Raw genomic sequence first — 23,762 nt, 5'->3', positions numbered from 1 at the left:
CAAGCCTCGGCCAGCCCTGGTTACCTGAGCCTCGGGCCGGCCCTGGGCAGCATCCGAGGCTTGCCTGCACCTCGGGCTGGCCCTGCTTGCCTGAGCCTCAGTCAGTGGGGGGTGCAGGAGGACCCGAAGCCCCAGGCAGGGCTGAGGGGACTCCGGTGGCAGGCACGCAGAGCAGCCGGCCCTGGCTGAGGAATGGAGGATACTCTCAACAACATGAGTTATAACTTCCCATTTGTTGGACACCACAGTCAGTCTTCAGCTTCAGGGGAGGGAGGAAGAGAGGGATGGGCAGCTCGTTGGAGAAGCCTGGGCAAGCTGTCAGTCAGTGGGGGGTACAGGAGGACCCAAAGCCCCCAGCGGGGCATGCGGAATGGCTGGCCCTGCCCCTGCTGTGGGCATTGCCATCTTGTGATGGTGTGACGGTCAATTTGCATATTACCTCTTTATTATACAGGATTGCTTAAATGTAAGAGTACATTAAGTCAAATACAAAAATTGTTTTTCTTAAATGCATAATTATTTATTGCCATGACAAATTGGTCCAAAATGAAAGCTATATTTGAAGTGAGATTTGCCCCTTAAATTGGAGTAATAATTAATGAAATGTCTGTACAAGATAAAGTGTAAGCAGAGTAAAATATCTCTTCCAAAATGAATAAGGTTGATTAAATGATTAATAAGACTTTATAGCCACTGCACTGGGTACGTCCATGGTTTTTCAAGCATCTTCTCATGATCAAACCTTCAGTTTCACTCAGTTTCAAATTTAAAAAGTAGCATATAATGGGTCACTTGGAATCTGCTATATAATTTGATTTAATTACAAAGTCTCTTTTTTACAAGCAATAACCTGGACACATATTGTTCATTCTTTAAATAAAAGAGAATCTTATTTTAGAAAGGATCTGTTTAAACCACATTATAAAAATTAGATAAACAATTTGTTACATTAAATGAAAGTGTCATTTGCATAAAAAAGATATTTTACGTTTTACATAGCATCATAATAGCTACAGCCACTACAATGAAATGTGATTAATGTAAGTCAGTTATTCCTAAGTAGTATGTATATAAAGATTTACCTTAATGCCCTGTTTCAGATAAGCAAGAATAAAATATTTGGGGCATTTCTTACAATTTTATGAGTAGCTAGCACAATCCAACTACACAAAACTTTCTTGAAATGCAGTGATTCCAAAGTGAGGAAGATACTTGAGCAAAAATGGCTTGAATCAGATGGAAATCCAGGTGAGGAAACTACTATCATTTAGACTGAATTTGGTATGGGTAGTATATTAACAAACCATCTAGGAGGTAAAAAGGAATAAATACACCAATTCCTATTACTTATTGTAAACAAGTAATCTTCACAGCAGATATTAGCAAATCAAGGCATTGATTTAAAGGGTTCTGCTTATAATATGTCTGATTTTGGTATCAGAATAACAGGTATGTAAAATGAGTTGTGAGGTACTTCCTCCTTTTCTATTTTCTGGAAGATGGTGTAGCTTGAGATTATTTCTCCCTTAACTTTTTGATAGAATTCCCCATTGAAATGGTTTGGGACTGGAGCTTTCTTTTCTGGAGGATATCTGTTTCTTCAGTGAGCTTTAGCACTTTCTATCCTACAAGGAATTTGTGTGTTTTAACGTTAATATTGTTGAATATATAGATCTAAAGTTGGTTGTAGTATTTTCTAATGATCCTGTAGTATTTTCTAATGTCTTCATTGATATCCCCTCCTTCACCGCTGACATTGTTGATTTGTATGTTCTCTATTTCACTAGTCAGAGAGCTAGAGGCTTACTAGTTTATCAATCTGAAAGCATTTTTTTAATCCTCACCCAAGGAGTGAAGATATTTTTCCATTGATTTTTTTAGAGAAAGTGGAAGGAGGGAGAAGAGAAACATCGATGTGAGAGAAATACATCAATTGGTTGCCTCCCACATGCGATGGAGCCCAGGTACGTGCCCTTTACCAGGAATCAAACGCAGGACCCTCTGGTGCAGCGATCGCCAACCGGTGGTCGGTGAGGTCCGAAAGGTTGGCAATAGCTGCTCTGGTGCACAGGCTGACGCTGTAGCCACTGAACACACCAACAGGGGCGAAAGCATTTTTAATGCACTCAAGATAGCTATGCTAGAAACTTTTTCTTAACACTGGATAACAGTGACTGATTTTTAATTAAGGATCGACTTTGCTTTTTTTCATCAATGTCATCACATTCATGTAATTAGTCCTTCTGTATAATCCTTGGACACTAGGAGCTGAATTTATGAAAAATTAAATTGGTTTAGATGGACTAGAGGAGATTTAATTCAGAGGGCCTACGACTTAAGTCCTTCTCTTCCCTGGACAGAAGTGTAGGTTCATGTAGGTCTTCATTGTGGCCTAAGCCCAGAGTGGGGGTTAGGTATTGCTGGTGTAATTGAGGAGAAATCTCTAACCTAGTACTGTTTAAAATGGTGCTTCCTGGGCCTTTTTACAGGACCTATTAAATAAAAATTGAAAGTGTGGTGCTGAATCTGCATTTTCAGCAAATAAACCAGGTGACTCTTAACAGTGAAACTATGGAACCACTACTCTAATGTCACAAAGGGAAAGAGAAAAAGTTGGTTTTTAAACTTTATTCTCTTTTGAGGAGAATAGTTCTAATAAGGTCCTGATTATTATCAGTATTACTAATTTAATATTACATTCTTTTTCAGTTTTTTCTCACAACACTTGCAAAATCATTATGTGTCTGCCCAACTTTACCTATTTCATAATTAACAAAAGAAATTCCAGTTAGAACAGCCTCCTCCACTATAGGTAGAGCCGTGCCATTAGTACCGAACAATGCCACTTCTCTCCACTAATATGTATTCTAATTTAAATGTAATATTTTAAATCCCCTATTATGTTTAAGTTGCATCAAATTAAGTTAAGCATAAAAGCAACATGCTAAACCAAATCATAGCAGAGGATTACATGAACCAGCACTGTTAATGACAGATGCTTTCTGTAATCCATAAAATAACTGAGGTTTTTAAAAAAAAAAATCAGTGTTTATGGGCACATAATTAAATGCCACTTAGAAAATCCTTAACTTAAGAGCCAAGCCATTGGCTTATTTAAATGTAGGTATATTTGAGAGTTTTCATGGTAAGGTCACCACTGGGGAAGTTGTGCTAGTTAAACTGAATAGTTATACAACTGGCCTAACCAATACCATTAAGGATTTCTAAATGTATTTTATTATGTTATGTACATAGTATAATTAGCCATGCTAATGTTATAAATACCAAACTACAGGCAAGATTAGTTAAAAACTATGCGAAAACCTGAGCATCCTACCTACCTTCACTTTCTATACATTCACAGCATCTATTCTTTCTTTTCAAAACAACCCTTCCACCAAATTCGGCTTTCCACCAGCTCGGATGCCTCCCTGCCACCCATTAAAACAAGCAGCATTGAAGACAGTGCTGGCTCCTAAGATATATATTCATCACTGGTGGCATTATCAAGACTAAACCTAGACATCAAAGTTCTCTCCAGACGTGCTGCTCATTGGCAAGCACGTTGCTCTTAACCCAGCATGTGAAACCTTTCTCTTGGTCATCTTCCCTCTCAGAAAGTCTGCTGAAGGGAACTGGGAGCCAGAGCACTCAACAATAAACAGCCTTACTGCTATTAAGTCTAGCATACAGATATGACGATGAAGATGTGAAAATGAAACCCTGTTGAGTGACCATTCATTACAAAGGAGTCACGTTACGTTGAAGTCTGTTTGTGATAAACCTATTGTCTAGACAGATTTATTCTGTAGGTTTTTTGTTTTTGTTTTTGGCCACTATCTACAGCAAACACTTCAGAGCAGTAACCGTTTGCAGTCTAGAATCCCTGATCTAGAGTCAGGAGTGGTCTTCCGTGCTGCTGCTGAATGACCTGCTCCGGATGTGATTTCTCAGTTGCTCTATGAGTTCAGGATTCTGTTGCTGTATCTGCTGAGCAAACTGCTGTCCCCTGGAAGTGAAAGAGCAAAGTGGTATGAATTAGGGAATTCCCAGCCACACAATACCCATAAAAAAGGACTGCAAAGGATGTGGGTGCTACTCAAAGGGAACTTCTAGAAAGACAACTTTTAGAATCACAACTGTAGTAGCTGCAAGTTTACCATTGCCTCCATATAGCATTATTAAAAGGCATTGTTCTTTATAAGAAGCAAAACACCCAAGCCATAAAGGTCCTGGATTGAGTGAATACTTCCCCCTCTAGTGCCTAACCACGAATAAACAAAGGTCTAAAAGTATATGCTTTTATTGTGTGTGCTCAAACGTATTACAAGGTATTTGCTCTTGTAGTCAAGTGTTAATAGTCTCCCGTATGACAGGATGGTACACCCATGTGGGGATATGTATAGAAGTCACTGAACTAATTTTTAAAAAGTTAGAGCAATTTAATACGGATTCCTGATGCATGACCCTCAATTGGGAGCGTTAGACTCTGCTATAATCATGCCACTTAAAGGTCATTCTAAAAATGTAATGTTGCAAATGGGGTCGCATGGCCACGATTACAAACAGTAAATGATACTTGTGGCTTCAGGTAAAATCTTCAGTGACAGCATCACACAGATTCAAAGAGCAGACTATTTTAAGCAACTTGGTTGGAAGTGAAGGAAATGAGACAAAGCAAGCAGTTCCTCTAGTGATGACATGCACTGAAAAGTTTGGATAAAATTCTGTCCTAGATTGTCTGAACCTTGGTATATATGTAAAATTTGGTTTTTAAATATATGTGTTTACCTAAGTCAATGCAGATTTTGAGTAGCTACTTGACTTTAATCTCCGTCCTTGACTAGCTATTCAAATCTGCTGAAAAACGTTTTTCTTGGGTGCAGATCTGGATTCCTGCCCTTCAGTCTGAAAATTCCAACTTATGAACTCCTTTTAAATTTAACAACCAGGGAGGCCACTGATACTAACAGTAAATGATAAAAATTCAAAAAGCAAGCCCCTGCCTCCACCGGCTTCTCAGTGGTGAGAGCATCAGCCCGAGGACCAAAGGGTTGTGGGTTTGATCCCCGGTCAAGGGCACGTAAGTCTGTTACAAGCTTGATTCCCAGCCCATGTCAGGCTGCATGCAGGAGGCATCTAATCAATATGTCTCTCTCACATTGGTGTTTCTCTCTCTCCCTCCGCCCTCCCTTCCACTCTCTCTAAAAATCAATGAAAAAATGTCTTAGGGAGAGGATTAAAAAAAAAAAAAAAAAAAAAAAAAGCCCTGATCCCCTCATTTTAGAAACAAACTATAAAACATAAAATACTTTTAAAAACTATGTCTATTTTAACTATGGAAAAACTGTAAGACCAACACTTTTTTACTATTTCTATTTCAAGTAACACTTACGCTTGGATGAGGCTAGACAGGTCAGTTAGGCCCCCAACTCCAGCAGCAGGTCCCCCAATGGCATTTGTCATCATTCCTGACATTCTAGAGTAGGCAAGAGGTATATCACTGGATTGGCATATAGTCTTAACAAGGAGGATACTGGCCAAGGGAAATAATTAAATATACCCACATCATGTAGAGGGTTAGGCTAAATGTGTATGACTTTAAGTGCCAATTACTGGCAGTCTAGGTAGTTTTATCATTTTGGAGCTGATGTGCTCAAATTAGGAGCTTGCAAGTAGAAGGGAGGAAATGTAATATGCTCTTTCTATATACTTACAGCTGTTGAACTTGAGGATTCTGCATTAAACTTGCTGCCTGGAATTCAAAAATGGCATCTCCCATTAAAGACAGTTAATATTTAGGGATCCTCAACAAAGATTTCTTTTTCAAAAAACAGAAAAATGAAAGCTAAACCATGTCGGTACTAACATTCTGTAGAGTTTTAGTGTGCTATACAAAGTGAATGGGAATGTAAAAAAGGTACTAGAAAATGATGGCATTTAAAATAAGTTGCAAGGGTAAAGAGACTACAAACAGGATAAACTACAGATATTAACAGCAGTATACTTGTTACTACTGATCAGATCAATAAAGCCAAATGGAGAAATAGAAACTTGAAAAGTATAAAGCATCTCCTACACTGGAGAGGCTTCACTTCAAAAGAGTACTGTAAGAGATGTGACCTGATTCCATGGGGTTTAGTAGTTCCCATTCTTGCCATGCTAAGGGGGAGAGGAATTGTATTTATACACACATATACATTAAAACTACATTTTGAAAGCATAAACAATTTTTTTTGCCTCAAATTTTTAGTCAACAATATTCACATAAAATTTTAATTGAATCTAAATCTGTGTAGACAGTAGTAACTCCAATAGCTGTCCCCTAAAATCCTCTTTTAATCTCTATCAACCTGACCCTTTTTAAGAATGTCACTCAAAGTGTTTTTAAGCCCCACCTTCTGCACCTCCTCTATGATAGTCTCACACCTCACTTCAAGCATCTTGAGCGCTAAGCTGAATTGAAAACTAAAATCCATTTTCACATCCTACTACAACAGCATAACCTGAGGCCTAGATATGGGTAACAATGCTCAAAAATGTCACAAAACCTATAAAGAGACATACATTTGCCCTGACCAGTTTGGCTCAGTGGATAGAGCGTCGGCCTGCGGACTGAAAGGTCCCAGGTTCGATTCCAGTCAAGGGTATGTACCTTGGTTTCGGGCACATCCCCAGTAGGGGGTGTGCAGGAGGCAGCTGATGGATGTTTCTCTCTCAACAATGTTTCTAACTCTCTATCCCTATCCCTTCCTCTCTCTGTAAAAAATCAATAAAATATATATTTTAAAAAAAAAAGAGAGAGAGACATACATTTACTGGTTAGGTAGCAAGACCATCTTAAATTTGGCCTCAATCCTGAGACTCAAGAGTTACTGAATTACTTGCAAGTCACTTCAAAAAGTATTTCTCTGGTAATAAAAGCAAGTGGTGGCTTTCCCAACACCTCATTTAGGATCAGTGATTAAAAGATAACTACTGTCTACAAAGACTTCAACTAACAATTTTAAATTACCAATTGCTACAAACCTACCAATTGTTCAAAAAGACTTTTCTATCTCACTAGGAATGTGCCATCTGTATTTCAATTCAGCTGAAGATGTAGTGGATGCAAGGCATTTTATGAAGGAAACAAAGAAGTATTACTGCCTTCCAAGGGCATAGCGTCTGATAGACTAGTTCTCAGCCAGAAGTATACAGTCTCCCAAGGAGCTTTATATACCCAGGTAACATCCTAAACCAGGGTTTACACATACTGGACCAGAGCATGTGTGTTTTCAAAAAGGTCTATAAGTAATATTGTTGGTTTGAAGGATGGAGTTTATATATGAACTAGGAGCCCGGTGCATGAAATTCATGCATGGGGGGGGGGGAGAGGGACCCCTCAGCCCGGCCTGCACCCTCTCACAATCCGGGACAGCTGGCTCCTAACTGCTTGCCTGCCTGCCTGATCGCCCCTAACCACTCACCTGCTTGCCTGATCACCCCTAACCACTTGCCTTGCTGCCTGATCGCCCCTAACTGCCTCTGCCTCAGCCCCCGCTGCCGGGGCTTTGTCCGGAAGGACATCCGGAAGGTCATTCAGCTGTCTGGCCTAATTAGCATATTAGACTTTTATTATTATAGATTATACTAAAAAGTAAAATTAACTAAAATAGAAAGGAAGCAGACAATGCTGAAAGGAGAACATAGGGAACCACAATAACCAAATCCTCAGACCTCAGTTACTAGATATCTTCCTAGGGCCATTTTCTTGTAAGAGTGGTCTTCAACCTTTTGTAATTTGCAGATCCCTATGCCAATCTAATGAAAAATATGGTTCTCTCCCTTAAAAAATGCACATATCCACATGTATACAAGTTTTTATATACAATTTCATGGAATCCATTGGTTTCCTGAAGTCTATCCATGGCTTTCTCACAAACAGGTACACAGGCAGGTTAAAAATCTCAGCCATAGCATTACGTCACCATCCTATTACCACCACCACCACTGGCACTACAAAAGCTCCCTTATTTGTTTCTAAAATGTGTTAGAACTATATTGCTTCATGAAAAACAGAGCCAGTAGAGCAGAAAAGGAAATATACTTACCATACTAATGAAGGCTGGATTATTTATTAAGCTAGTCATGTCAAAGCTCAATCCCGTTCCTGTCTGTAAAAGAATTATATATATGAGGATTATTCTAACCACTACAATCTGATTACAATAAATTGTGAATGACAGAAAATATTTCACTCATTCAGCATTAATAACTCACAGGACTGGATACCTCTCTTAACTTCTGTTCTGCTATTTTCAGATTCGACTTATAGGAATCATTTTCAGGGTCAAGATCTAATGCCTTTTGATAACTTGTAACTGCTTCTTCAAATTTATTCATGGCAGTGAGGGCCAGCCTGAAAAGAATAAAGTATATGGGTATAAGATACATGGTTAAAGGATATCAAGATATTACAAACGTCGTCAAACAGCTGTCTTGGTATTCAGCTAGAATCCAAATTACACTTAATTTATTCATTATACTATGGTTCACAGGAGTATCATCAAAATTCCTTCTATTTCCAAGATTCTGTGAGTCGGACTCTCCATTCTGCTTGCTGACAATCTTGGCTAGCTTATATTAACCATGAACTTAATGCTTAGAAATGAACCTTACCTACCCCCTTCCATATGTGAAATAACTTTTTTTATGAATGATTAAGCTGCACATAGATGTTAGCTAACTAACCGTCCTGTGGTCATGTAACTCCATGGTGTTAAACTCATTTTAAGGACTCTGAACTAGATGTGTGCTTCAGAATGCCAACTCTCTTCATACGTCCTAGCAGAGACACTGAGTCACGATAAATATCAATTTTTTATTAAAAAATAAAAACAGGCTGGGGGGCACTCCTGAACAAGACATGTTAGTTGTTAAATAGATAAAATTAGCATCCTTTACAACTTAAGACATTATTACCCCAGTCACAGAGTTAGTTATTAAATTTTTATTTTCCTCCACCTAGTTAGAATGTATTTATTAGAAAATTACTTCAGAATTAAATAATAATGGTATAAATGGAGATATAGTATTGAGGTTTTTGTTTGTTTTTAACAAACTATCTAAGTCGGCTGGTTTACCTCACAAGACTTCCAATCTGGATAAAAAACTGTGCCTAACCACAGAAAAATTCTCAGACCCTAATTAGTTTTCTACGAGTCAACCTGAAAGATGCTTCATCAAAGTCCTCAGTTAATCAACAGTCAATAAATATTTACTGAAGCCCTACTCTGCACCAGACACTATTTTAGATTCCACAATGAAAGAAGGTAAAGTTCTTGAATTTAAGAAAATGTCATTCTACCTGGGGGAAAAAAGCAATAAATATGCAAAAAAAAAAAAAGTAATATTAAAGAGAATGAATAGGGCAGCTGCTCAAAAGCAGCCGCACTAAGAAGACCTGAACGATGAGAAGAAAGCAGGCATATGAAGATCAGGGCGTAGCATGCTAAATAGAAACAGCCGTAGACACAAAGGCCTGGGAACCAAGCCAGCGAGCGAGGTGTGCTCCGAGAGCAGGACAAAGGCTGACGAGGAGAGAGCACAGAAAGCCGGGTGGGAAGAGGTGATGTCAGGGAGTAATCAGGTGCCAGATAATACAGAACCATGGTTTGGAGTCTGGATTTTATTCTAGTTGCAGTGGAGTGACATGATCTGATTTATGCTTTGGAAAGCTCTCTCTGGCTTTTCTGCAGAGGATCAACATGGGGTGTTAGTTGGGGGGGAGGGGGGAGGGGGAGGGGAGAAACCAGTTAGGAAGCTGCTGTGGTAGCCTAGGTAAGAGATGGCAATTTGGACTAGTGTTATAAACAAGGTAGCAATCAATGCTTCAATTTAAGATATGTGTATGTGGAAACTAGAATTAATAGGACCTGCTGATAGATGTGTCAAGTATAATGAGAATGAAGGATGACTCCTAGGCTTGACCCAAGCACTGGTAGGTGAATGATGGTAACATTTCCTGAGATGGGAAAGACTAAAGAAGGAAATAAGAGTCCTGTTTGGGACATGTTAAATTAAAAATGCCTATCTATAATAATAAAAGAGTAATATGCTAATTAGACTGGACAGCCGAATGACCTTCTGGACGTCATTCCAGACGTCCTTTGGCAGGGCTGAGGCAGAGGTGCTTAGGGGCAATCAGGCAGGCAGAGGTGGTTAGGGGTGATTAGGCAGGCAGGCGAGCGGTTAGGGGCAATCAGGCAAGCAGGCAGGCAAGTGAGCAGTTAGGTGCGATGAGGCAAGCAGGCAAGTGGTTAGGGATGATGAGGCAGGCAAGCAGAGAAGGTTAGGGGTGATCAGGCAGGCAGGCAAGTGGTTAGGGGCAATCAGGCAGGCTGAGGTGGTTAGGGGTGATTAGGCAGGCAGGCGAGCAGTTAGGGGCAATCAGGCAGGCAGGCAGAGGAGTTAGGGGCGATCAGGCAGGCAGGCGAGTGGTTAGGGGCAATCAGGCAAGCAGGCAGTCGAGGGGTTAGGAGCCAGTGGTCCTGGATTGCAAGAGGGATGTCTGACTGCTGGTTATCCCTTGAGGGGTCCCGAATTGCAAGAGGGTGCAGGCCAGGCTGAGGGAGCTGCCCCCTGCCACCCCCTCCCCATGCACAAATTTTGTGCACCAGGCCTCTAGTTAAACATATAAACAGATGAAAAGAAGTTAATATGATATGGAATTCAGACATATAACTTAAAATATACAGTAAATTAAGAGATCCATCGACATATAGAGTTGAAAAAAAATATGGAGTTGATTCTTATTATTCAGAGTAGTTATGCTCTATAAAGTCCCCACAAACACTGATTTAACAAATACTAAACAATCATTCCTAGGGGAAATACAGGGTTAGGTTCCTGTGAGGTTTTGGTCACAACATTCTCATCAAATGATCGATACATAATCTTCTTTTATGTGTGATTCTGCTTAAAGAAACCTTATTTAGTGTATATTATTAATTCATTAGCATCATACTGACAGCCAACAGCACTCACTCATGCCTGAACAAAACTTATCTAATGTGTATGTTTTCTGAAAGGCACATTACAGCCTTCTTGCACTTAGGAACACTAGACAACCCTTCAGTCTATGTTTGGGTCCATTGTAAACTGGGAAATCAACAACAAAAGGCACAAAAATGCAAAAAATATAGCATTAAATAAACTGCAAAAAGGACACTCGTTTACAGCATGAGAACTGAAACAAAAAGGCAGAGTGTCTCCTTATGCACCTCAGCTGAGACCTTGCAACATCGGGTGACTCAAATTTTTCACCACACTGTGAATGAACACAAAAGCACAGGGACTTGATTTTGGAGTTATCAAACATTTTTTAGCAAGTAGGTGAATTCATAAATACAGAACCCATGAATGATTAATACAGACGTTAAGTGGAATTTAAAGGCATCAGACAGGACGAAATCAGAAGAGAGAAGACAGACAACAGCCTCAGAGGAGAGGACAGAGCTCCGAAGTGCACCATTATTTAGAGGTGGTAGAAAAGGAAGATGCAGTAAGGGAGACTGGGAAAGAACATCCAGTAAAGTAGGAGGGAAACCAAGAAAATGTGGCGTCACAGAAGCCTAGAGTATGACACTTTCCAAATAAGTTAATCATATGCAATATACTAAAAGATGGATAGGTGAGGATACAGAACTGCCCTTTGGCCTTAGCACAATATGAACAATTGGTCACCTTGAATAGAGCTCTCAGTTGAGTGATATAGAATGAGCTGAAGAGAGACTGAGAGATGAGGAAGATGAGACAGGAAGTGCAGACTGCTATCAGGGGCTTTGTAGAGAAAGGAACTGACAAATGACGTAGCTGATTTCACATGCAGTCATTATCGCTCTTACAGACAAGAAAACTGGTGTTGCCAAAGATAAAGCAGATGATTACAAATGTAAAGCCCTAGAGAAGGTACAAAGTGATGAGATCTAAAGCATGCATGAAGGCACCAGTCTTAGATAAGAACCCTTCCATTTTAACAGGAGAAAAGGCAGTCTGTGTAGATACAAATGCAGGTAGATCAGTGGATTTGGCAGCAGGAAGATGAGCTATTTTTCTTCTAAATGCACCCATTTTCTCAATGAAGTATAAAGTAATATCATCAGCTAAGAGTACCATGGAGGGTGTAGAGGAAATTTGAAGAGAGAAGAGTAGGTGTGAAGCACTCAACTCAGAGTGGTAAGGTGAGCTTAGAAGGAATTATCTATTAGGACTACATGAAGTGAGTCTACTCATTATGGCTATATGATTTTCTCCACCAACCATCCATTCTTCATACAACTAATCATCTCTCGCCCAAGTCACAGAAACTGCAGTCATTTCCTCACTCAGTGTTATGTTTATCTTCTTGTTAGTTGAAAAGATGCAATATTAAGCAGGAAATTCAAAATCAAGCCAGTAAGAACAGCATATCTGATACAACTTGGTGCTGCTTTGAACATTCTCCCAGAACTTACCCCATTCTCCCATAGGCCTTGCTGTACTTTGAATCAATTGCAATTGCTTTTTCACAATCCTTTATTGCATCTGTGTAGTGACCTAATTTACTCTGAGCAGCAGCCCTAAGGGAAAAAGAAGAGATTTTTTGTTATAAGCATCCTTCAAGGCACTAATTTAGATTTTTCAGATTCTAATACAACAACATTTTCCTTGTCCCAATTTATATATCACTCCCAGGAAACATTTAAATCAAACTGTCTTAAGAAAATTCTATAATCAAATGAAAAAAATGCAGAAACAAAATTCAGAGAAATTATGAAAGTTGCTTTCCACTGTTCGCTTTGCCATAGAAAAGACAAAATACGCAAGCCATAGAACTGATCTACCTTCTTATTGCCTTTTTAATTTGCCCAAACAGAAAACTGAGAATGCTAGGACATTTGGGATTACTAAGGAGGCACACAGAGTGACTGACTGCTGTGAATGGCTTATTCAGAGTGTTGTGCTGTTAAATGATCACTATACTAGAAACATTAAGATCACCGGACAAGGCTAAATTGAAAAACCCAATTTAACCATGTGCCTAAATCTGGCTGTAAATAAGAATGGCAATGTATTCCATCTACTTAGATGGAATATGTATTCCAGAACAATTAAGGACTTTTTAATCCCTTCCAGTTTATCTCTAGCAGACTTTCTGGAATAAAGTGTGGGACCTAACAATGTAATGAAGCCCCTCACTACCCCTCCACACAGCTCCGTTTCCCTAGTGTAGCACTGACGTCAATCCTCCGGGCCATAATAAACAAGCAGCATTTCTGTTCAACATACATGTCCTTCAAGCTGGAAAGTTCCAAAATGTCTCCTGTCCTGCATCCCTCTTCCACCCCATTCGTTCTCCAGACTAAATATTTCTACTTTATTCTTTCAACTAATATCTCTATTGAGGGCTCCCTAAGGCACAGACACTTTTCTAGGCATAATAGATAGAGCAGTAATTAAAATAATATTCCTGCCCTCAATAGTGCTTAGATTCCTGGGTTGAGGTCCAATTCTCTGTTAAACCTTACTTCTTACAGTATGTCTAAGGCCCTTACTTCTCAAACTAAGATTCTAAAATTGGGGCGGGGGGGAGAATAAACAGTTTCCTTTGCTTCAGTTAAAAAAAAATTACATGTGAAAATACAGAATTCAACAAACCTGTTTTGCTAGGTAATGTGGAAAAGAGGTATAGGGTTATTTGACTGAATATTCAATGCAAACTAATAGTGTGACAAGGATGACCATTAAAAGAAGAGATATAAAGTGTATCACTTTCAAATAATTAGAAAGAAAGAAAATGAAGTAAAAATAACTCAACCAACACAATAAAAGACACACACACACACACACACACACACACACACACACACACACACAGGGGGGAGGAAAGAAGCCAAAAAATAAGTTAGCAGAAAACAATTCAAATACATAAGCAATCACAAAGTTGCCTAGATGAAAATTGGATTCTCAAATTGTATACTTAAGATATCACTTAAAACATAATCAGCCCAGCCCTAGCTGGTTTGGCTCAGTGGATGGGGCATTGGCCTGCAGACTGAAGGGTCCCGGGTTTGATTCCGGCCAGGGGCACATGCCTGGGTTGTGGGCTCAGATCCCCAGTAGGGGACATGCTTAATCAATGATTCTCTCTCATCATTGATGTTTCTCTCTCTCTATCCCTCTCCCTTCCTCTCTGAATCAATAAAGAAATATGTGTGTTTTTTTAAAAAGAAAAAAAAATAATAATCAGCCCAGCTGGCATGGCTCAGTGGTTGAGCATCGACCTATGAACCAAGAGGTCACAGTTTGATTCCTGGTCAGGGCACATGCCTGGGTTGTGGGATCAATCCGCGGAGTGGGGCACGAAGGGGCAGCCAATCAACGATTCTCTCTCATCATTTATGTTCCTATCTCTCTCTCCCTCTCCCTTCCTCTCTGAAATCAATAAAAATATTTTTTTAAAAAACCCCACATAATCACACATAGGTTAAAGTTTAAAGAAGATAGAAAAAGAAAATCAGGCAAACTGAAAACCTAGCAAAAGAAAACTGGTATAGAAATAATACCAGGCATAAGGCAAAGAGCATTATTAAGGATAGAGTCATTATTTATTGATCATCCTTTTTTGTTTAATTTTAAGGGAAACATTTACATGGCTCAGAAGTCAAACCTATATTAAAAGTCTTTCATCCTATAGAGGATTCGTGGGAATAGGGTAGATGGGATAGAAATGGGAATGAGACATCAGAAAGGGTGAAAAAGAAACCTTCATACTGAATAAAACAGAAACAAATTATTCTAACTGGATATTAAAAATAAGAATTCAAGTAATGTTCAAGCACAGTACTTTGAGTGTATATCCTTTAGTGAGATGTATTCTAAGGACAAAAATAATTTCAAAGAAATTCTGCAGTTTACTTAGACTTACTAGTGTTGTAGTATTGGTGTAATACCAACTGAAGGATAGTGAGGATAGAGCTGGTGAGTAAAGATACTGATGAGTTGGAAAGCAGGGTTTTTGTTCCGGGAGAAGAGAGATACAAATGTAAAATGGGAGAAGTAAGGGAGATCTCTGTGACACTGGAATGTAAATTGAAGTTATCTGGTTAAATTGATGACTTTAAAAAAAACAACACCTCATATTTCCTAGCTCTGTCCACTGAAAGGACCTAGAAGCAATAACATTTCAGTAGCAATGGTCACCTCTTGCAACCAGGTCTTGGTTTCTAAATACCATTCTCTATTCAAAGGAACAGGGGGTACTTGTAGAAATAGCTGAGCTCACATCTAGGGCAGTTTAAAGGAGCTCCCACTAGCCAAATATGGGAGAAAATAACAATTATGATAATTTATTATAACGCACCAATTAGTGAATTTTAAAAATTCACAAGTCTATAATTATGCTCAGAAAGTTAGGGGAGGGGAACGAGGAAGAAAGTGGAAAAGGGAGAAAGGTTAAGAAAGCTCTTCTTTATAGACATATATGAGGAAATAGTGTATACATACACACACACATATATAAAACATGCTGCCATGTGACTGCTTCACATTAGAAGTCTTTAAGTTGAGGCAATTCTCCCTTCTAAAATTCACTGAATCAATTCAACTCAAACTTTTGTTGAACATTTATAACATGTTAAACCCTGAAGTCAAAACCAGATAGATATACAGAAATGAAGAAAATATATCTCTGTCTTCCTATCTTTCCCTGCTTAATAGAGAAATAGACATGTAAATAAATAAATAGTATGAGGAATACAATGGAAGTATCAAAGGAAGAGACAACATGGAAAGGTGTGGTTAACCCTATGCAGAGCTGTCTACTAGAACTCCCATGATAGCAAAGTTCTTTGTCTGTGCTAGCCAGTACAGTAACCCCTAGCCACATGTGACTAAAGAGTACTTGAGATAAGCTAGTGCAATTTTATTTTATTAATTTTTACTTTATTATTTTATTAATTTTAAATAATTTAATTTACATTTTGAACAGCCACACGTGGCTAGGAGCTACCAAATTGGACAGCACCACTCCATTGGACGGGAAGGGTGTAGGGGCATGTCAGGAGGTTGCCAACGGAGAAATTAAAAAAGTCTTCCCAAGAGAAGCAATCCCTACCAGGGTCTTGAAGGATGACTAGCAGCTGACCAATTAGATAAGACAGGAAATACTCTAAGCAGAGGAAGGAGTACATAAAAGCATGGAGAGATGTCCTAACATGGTATTTTTTTAGTCAGTAAATTTCATATTACATGTGCATAGAGAGTAGAGAGAAGAGGAAGAAAAGTAGAGATAATAAAGTTAAAAGAAAAAAAAGAGCCCAGATTATAAAAGATCTTATGTATCATGCTGAGGAGCTTAAATTCAATCGTGAACTAGTGAACAGAAAGCAAGAATTAGATGATTAATTTCACATTTTAGAAAGATCCTTTGGGCAGAAGACAGGAGTTGGGAGTGCAAGTCGAAACTGTAAACCACTAGCTTAGCAAAAGTTAAGCACCTGGACTAAGGAGCAGTGATGGAAAAGGAGGAGGGAACAAATGAGCGATTGGGGAGGTAAAAGGGAAACAACAGAAGACGCCCTGATTGCTGGCCTCAGATACTGATAATGAAACAAGGACTAAAGCCGTAAGAGTCAGACCCAGAAAGAAGCGTGGGTGGAAGAGAGAAGAGGATGACTTTCAATCTTGATAGCTTGAGCTTTAGATCACCAACTGCAAGCTAGGATGAAAGCAGATTTGTGCAGCTCACAAAAGAAAGACCTCTGAGGCCGGAAAAGGGAATAGAAGTCAGGCTACATTTGAATCTCTTGTGAGATGAAGCCAAACATGCCAGTGTCTGAACTGAATAACAATGTGGTCTGGGCTGTCTGCCCCTGCTGTCTGGTTATCAGGGCATAACTAATGAAATTCCAGCATAGCACTACAGTCCAAGTCACCATGTTTTCAGGCAACCTTGCTTTCTTTAGCTTGTTAGAGCAAGAGCATGAATTATTTGCACTCTATTTTTATGAAAAATAAGACAGAAAAATCACAGGTACTTTACATTTCCCATACTACAGACTAGGGCAAACGTGGGTTTATAGTTGTTTGTATGGAAAATACTACAATAATTAATAAATAGTAATACCAGAATAAACTCTGTGTTTTGGGTACTCACAACTGTAAACCTACTTTCCCTCACCCTGAATTTATTATGCATAAATAAATTATACCAAAAACCTGTTCCTACAACTAGGAATTAGATTGTTTCTGAAATAAACATACATTGAAAGCCTAGGACTATGCTAGGGACGTTGTATTACTACTCCTCACAACTACAATTATCTCTATTTTAAAAGGAAATGAGGCTCAAAAAGGTTAAGTGGCTGCCCAAGGTCATGTAGCTAGTAAGTGGCCAAACTGAGATTCAACTCCAAATTTAACAAACCAAGTACAAATCCTAGTGAACCTAATGACTACATGGTGCTTATGCTCTGTTATAAAAAGTTTCAGATTGGTTAAAACAGTCATACCAGTAGCACAATCCGCATGCAGCTATTCAAATTTAAATTAATTAATTTAAATTGATCTTAAATTAACTAAACATTAAAAATTTAGTTTCTCAATTGCACTAGCCACATTGTAAGTACTCAAGAGCAACTCTTGGTAGTGGCTAGTGTATTGGACAATGCAGATAGAGAGCATTGTCATCATTGCAGAAACTTCTATTGGGACTTCAATATTTAAAACAGAATAATTTAGTGCAGGGAATTCATTACAGAGCTGATACAAGAGCTGAGGTACCAAACAGGAGGCTGTGCAGCAATCTAGAGACTACCAATAACTGGAAGCCGTTACTTCCTATAACAGAGGATGAACGGCAGAGTCCAAAAACCCAACATCACCTGGTAAAAGCTGGGATAGCAGGGATCCTGGGTGGGAGCTAGACACAAGTATGAGAAGCAGCCCCTGCTGGATAAACACCCTGATGTCAAGAGAGGGGAAGAAATACCACAACTTCTCCCTTCCTTCTGCCCTCCAGGCTCCTGCCAGCACCTCCCAAAGCTGAACCCAGCCCAAACTCAGGGAACAAAAAAGTCTGAAAAAGGCAGCCTATGGGAGTCGGGCCTCTGTTTAAAGGGCAGAACAGGGAAAGAAAGACGTGTAAGGGCACACAGGTAAGATGTGGCACAGGAACGAAAAGATCATCTAAGGAAACCACAAATGGCCAACATTTGAAAAATGTCCAACCTCAGCAATAATTAAATATAAATTAGAACAATTACTATGAAAATAACAATAAAGGTGTAGTAAAAACATGCACACTCATACAATCCTAGGAGAGGAAATTAATTTTCAGAATATTTTCTAAGAAATTGGAATAACTTTGTAATTTGCATCAACAATTTTTAAATGTTTATATTGTTAGACCTCCTGAGTGAATTTTCAAGGATAAATCCAAAGTCTAAAAAAATAATAATAATAATTTTAGAAAGATGTTCATTGCAGCTCTATAATATCGGGGGACAGGAAAGAACCACAATGTCTCCCAGTAGGTCAACAGTTAAGTAAATTAAGGTACATTATCCATTTAGTAAAAGAACACAGTGTTTGCCACCACAATGATAGGTGCTGGAAATATAAAAAAGATGAAGAGGTAATAATACACTAATTTATATCAACTTAAATAATGTTTATGATGGATTTCAATAAAAGGACATGTTTATGATATGCCTAGTGAATAAAGCTGAATCTAAAATTGATAACACTTACACCAAACAAAATATGCCGAAAGGTTAGTAACAGAGGTTGCTTTAATGGTAAGTGTATGCGTTTGGGGTTTATTGTTTTCCATAAATTTTATAGTTTTCCTTCAGAGCTATTAATGCAAATGCTTTAGAGCTGTAAGCCTGTCACAATTATGTCAGTTTACCTGTTGCAGTAATAAACCGCATTATTTGGATCCAGTTCTATTGCCTGTGTGTAACAATCCACTGCAGCAGTATAATTTTCTTCTTTCATGTGGTTATTGCCTAAAATAAAGCAATCAGTAGGTACAGTAAGACAATATACAGGAAAATGTAAAGTCTGAAAGATAAATTTTAATCATAGAAACTCCAATAATATGAAGGTGATCAACATGATTTTTCGGTAACATACGAGATAAATTTTATATGGTACAATGGAGTTGATATTCCTTAGCCTTCAGGGTGTTTGAATGATTTCAACAGTGTTGAGTCTTAATAAAATTAATGTTTGTATATCTTATAAAATTCAGGCTTCAGTAAGTGAGTAAATGCAACAATTATGATTATCTCATGGCAAAATTTAATCTATTCCCACCTTCTTTATCTTCACCTCTTCCCTTCCTTTTAGAGCCACCACATCTTAATGCAGCACCCTCCTCAACTGTCACCTCAATCTAGACCTGGCCTTCCGCTCCTTCCCTGTCAAAATGTCCATCTGCTGAGCAGCCAAGCCCTCACCACTGCTGCCTGGGTAAGCTACAAAGCTAATCATGCTAATATGTTACTGGCAGATAATATTTTTGTATGCTATCTCTTCCAGACACAGATTCTTTTGAAAAGGAGCTTATTAGACATTAATTTCTAGAAAGACAAAATTTCAGATACATGGCTAGCCCACAGGGTACTGATTTTCAGGAAGAACGTCTGCAGATACACCAGGAATAATTTAGCTAGGTTAACAATGGGATTTCTTGTGGCTGTCTTTTGTATTCCATTAAAGAGAAAAAAGATCTGATTCTTAAAAAATTAAAAACTTTAAAACACTAGAATTAGGAGAAAGGATTTACATCCCAAAAGGCTCTATTATTCCTCCAGCTGTCTCTAAACCAGAAGCTCTCTTAGGTTTGTTTTTTAATAGATCATTAGCTAATTAATGGGAGAAGGAGGAGTGGATTTTTATTTGGTTTTTGGTTTTTGCAGGAACAGAACTAGAAAGATTAAATTAAATGCAGGTAGAATAAAGCACGTAAAATCATAAAAAGTTACTGCAAATTAAGAGTCAGAAGTGAATACAAAGAGTAGCTGTTAATGGGTGCACAGTTTCTTTGGGGGCAATAAAAATGTTCTATAATTATGGTGATGGCTACACAACTCTGTGAATCTGCTAGAAACAAATGAATTTACATGCTTTAAAGGAGTAAATTGCAATGGTATGTGAATTATAGCTCAATAAGGCTTTTTTTTAAAGTTAAGAAAATTAATTTTCTCCCAATGCCAAAAGAAATTAATGTATTTTTAAAGCAGCTAAGAAGAATACATAGCTTTTATGATTAAGCAAGACGTTAATTACATTAGCTGAGGTACTTAAAGAAATTTGCTTCTTCCATGTAAAAGATTTACGTTTTCTGAGTTATTTGGATTTCCTTGTTGCCACTGGAACTTTTTGTCTTGGGAAGGTGTTTTATTATCATTACATTATTGTTATTATTATTAAAACCTATTGTATGTCTTTTCCTCTAAACCACCTCAAATGTATAGATACTATAATATATATACACTGAGTGGCCAGATTATTATGATCTCTGAACGCATAATAATCTGGCCACTCAGTATGTGTGTGTGTGTGTGTGTGTTATGTATATATGTGTGTGTGTGTGTGTGTGTGTGTGTGTGTGTGTGTGTGTAAATATGAGGCCTGGTGCATGAATTCGTGCATGGGTGGGGTCCAGCCAGACTGGCCAGGAGGAGGGGACATGGGCAGTTGGCCGGCCTGCCTGCTGGTCGAACTCCTGGTTGAGGGACAATTTGCATATTAGCCTTTTATTATATAGGATATACACTGAGTGGCCAGATTATTATGTGTTCAGAGATCATAATAATCTGGCCACTCAGTGTATATATACTACATGTATAAATACATTTATACATATTGACGAAAAAGCTTCAAGTTACAAAATATTTAATATGCAAAACTTAAGACACAAATGATGAATTCTGTGAAGATAAATATAACTAAGCATTGCACAGCACTTTATAGTTACATGGTACTCGCCTATAAAATTGTCTCCTTTAATTGTCAAAACAACCCTATCAGATGTGCCAATATTTCTGTGATGTGTCAGGGAATAACAACAAAGAACTTCTTAATTTCATCTGCTCTTTCTGTCACTCTTCAGAAGCAAAGCACACAAAAATATTTGAAAGCAATCTTTCAGGAAGGTACTAGTTGGCTAGAAGAAAAATTTCAAAGAACTCAAAAACACTAAATATACAGAAGTTAAAATAATACTGACAATTATCTTCATCTCTTTGATTAAGCATAAAGAAGAACTTGGGATCCTAGAGTATACATAGACAGTTACAAGTGATGACCCTTAAGTTATTTGTTTTGCAAGTTTTATACACAACAGATCTGGTTCTCTTGATACAAGCCACAAACCGTTCTATACTTTTAGATTTCTTCTCTATCACTTCCATTTCTCTTTCACAGTATAAACCAGACTCTTATCCATTGATGGAGTCACATTATCCAGAGTTTCAGAAATTTTTACCAAGTAAATAATTTTTCTATGAAATATTTACCTTCATCTTTTAATTGGTCAGCTTTTCCCACATCTCCAGGTACTGAGTTTGAGAGAGGCCGAATGTCATTCTGAAATAAATAAAAATTTAATATACTTCCACTTAGCTACATTAGTAGTCATCCGATAGAACTATAAGTAATGTAATAATGGATTACCAATTTCACAGTAAATCATCTGTAATTTCACATCATAAAATCTAACACCTAAATCAGGGGTCCTCAAACTTTTTAAACAGGGGGCCAGTTCACTGTCCCTCAGACCGTTGGAGGGCCGGACTATAGTTTAAAAAAAACTATGAACAAATTCCTATGCACACTGCACATATCTTATTTTGAAGTAAAAAAACAAAACGGCAAAAACACCCGCATGTGGCCTGCGGGCCGTAGTTTGAGGACACTTGACCTAAATGATAATGTTAGCAAGAACAGGGGAAAGCCTTTACTTCTATTAGGAGAAAGAATATGTGGAATTTTTCTAGAAGATAATGGGCAACTGTGAATTGAAATTTTGTTTTTTACTTGCTTTCCCTATACCCAGAAATCCTACTTCATGGACATAAAATGGAATCAGTATATGAAAAATAGGAATAGAAATATGTTCAAGGGATTGCTTATATTAGTGAAAATTTTGAAATATAATGTTTAATATCCTAAGAGATACCTTAGTAAGCCAAATTCACAGTTTACCAACAAAAGTATTTATTATAAGCTCCTATTACACACACATATACACAGTCTAAAAAACAAAGACCGGAAGGGTACACACAAAAGGTTAACAGTTGTAATATTTGGAGATAAAAGTTTCAGCCTCTTCTTTATGTCTTTCCATATTGTCCAAATTTTTTAAAACAATGAGTATATATTAATTTTACCATAAGATAAAAACAGTATAAAATCCCTGTCTGTTTTTAGCACCTACTATCATCCTCAAACTCCCTTTGCATTAAAAAGATTTAAAGCAAAGGCACTTATGGACTAAATGAAAATTTACAAATCTTGAGTGACATTGGAAACACATGCATTTTCCATTTTTAAATGATCTTCAGCTTTTCACCCCAGTTCCCCATTCTGTACTGAAGACTGAGCACAGAGCTAGAAAAACAAAAGTTCATGAGGCACCAAAATGTAATGAAAAAATGGGACATCACTGTGGGCCTCAAACTCACTAAACTTAAACTTTTTCAGACAATCTTATGGCCCGTGTTTTCTGAAGAGGCCAGAAACCAGAGACGTGTAAACAGTTGTGGGGAGGAGGAATTGGAAAAATTGGGTTTCAATCTTAGTTTTGCACATTGACCCTGAACCTTTCCCTGTTTTATTTTATTTATTATTTTACCTTTCCCTGTTTTAAAGAGCCCATCAATGGCTAGACTTGATTACATCTGCTTCAAAATGATGTTTCAATTCTGATTAATCTATTTCTACATGGTTACTTCCTAAACATTAAACCTTTTGTTTTTAACTTATAATCCATGTTTTAGGAGAAAGTCAATTCAGATGTCAGAAATCTAAAAATGCTCTGATACTGTAAAGGACTTAAAAAGTCAACTAAGATGTTTTAAATATAAAAGAAGGCGAGAGGATGAGAGTAACTAATAAGAAAATCTAAAGTACATTAAAAGAATTATGCTTTAGGTCACAAGACATATCCATGTGGACTGTCTTATACCCAGAAAGAAGTTAGTTACTTATAGGCCTGACCCCTCATATGTGAACAAATCCAATATAATACTGTAGTCGAGCTTAACTCAGATACTAATGAGAAGACAATGACAGCTTACCTTACAGAAGGAATTTGTGAATATTTCTGTCAGAGGCTGTGAAACTGCTAGATGTGTATCTTCTGGGCTGATTTTAAAAACTGTCTCCAAGCACTGAATTGCAACTTGAGACAAATTTTAACAGTGAAAAAAAAAGTTAGCAACCTAAAAAAGAAACAATCTTTTTTTTTTTTTTTTTTTGGTAGAAATCTGCGCTCTATTGCCATCTGTGGTAATTCAGCCGTTATGATCACAGAACATAAGGAAAATGGTTGAGCTGAATAGAAATTTCTGTTTATAGACCAGCAATTGAGGAAAGACAACTTGATTTCTATTCCTCACTTAAGAAAAATGTTACTTAGAATATAATTCTCAATACATCTATTACATCATATTTTGTTCAAGCAAGTCATTATCTACTTTTGGTGTATAACCCGGGTACGGACTGGG

At 37.8% G+C, this 23,762-nt stretch overlaps 2 protein-coding genes across 4 annotated transcripts in view; one reads left to right on the top strand and one right to left on the bottom strand.

Moving 5' to 3' along the window:
- Nucleotides 1-436: 436 nt before the first annotated feature.
- On the bottom strand, nt 437-23,639 carry SGTB (small glutamine rich tetratricopeptide repeat co-chaperone beta). Of its 2 annotated transcripts, none has more exons than XM_079797110.1 (9): nt 23,334-23,639; nt 21,552-21,621; nt 18,935-19,034; nt 12,498-12,602; nt 8,275-8,401; nt 8,094-8,156; nt 5,718-5,755; nt 5,396-5,479; nt 437-4,009 (listed from the first exon to the last, which is right to left on the bottom strand). In XM_079797110.1, exons 3-9 carry the CDS (start codon nt 19,021-19,023, stop codon nt 3,898-3,900), a joined length of 618 nt encoding a protein of 205 aa, XP_079653236.1. In that variant the 5' UTR covers nt 19,024-19,034; nt 21,552-21,621; nt 23,334-23,639; the 3' UTR covers nt 437-3,897. The 2 variants fall into 2 exon arrangements, with proteins under 2 accessions (XP_079653236.1, XP_079653235.1); XM_079797109.1 differs by having other exon boundaries at nt 438-4,009; nt 8,263-8,401.
- NLN (neurolysin) overlaps nt 6,148-23,762 on the top strand; it is an 83,815-nt gene continuing 66,200 nt past the window's right edge. Inside the window, exons 1-2 of one of the 2 annotated variants that reach the window (XM_079797080.1) lie at nt 6,148-7,226; nt 19,378-19,500. The gene's annotated coding sequence lies outside the window, so the exon portion shown is untranslated. Of the gene's footprint in view, nt 7,227-17,749; nt 18,180-19,377; nt 19,501-23,762 lie in introns of those variants that run through there. The other variant, XM_079797079.1, reaches the window with a different exon arrangement.

The sequence above is a fragment of the Cnephaeus nilssonii genome (assembly GCF_951640355.1).
Source record: "Cnephaeus nilssonii genome assembly, chromosome: 2".
Taxonomy (NCBI): domain Eukaryota; kingdom Metazoa; phylum Chordata; class Mammalia; order Chiroptera; family Vespertilionidae; genus Cnephaeus; species Cnephaeus nilssonii.
This window is presented reverse-complemented; position numbering and strand designations above follow the sequence as displayed.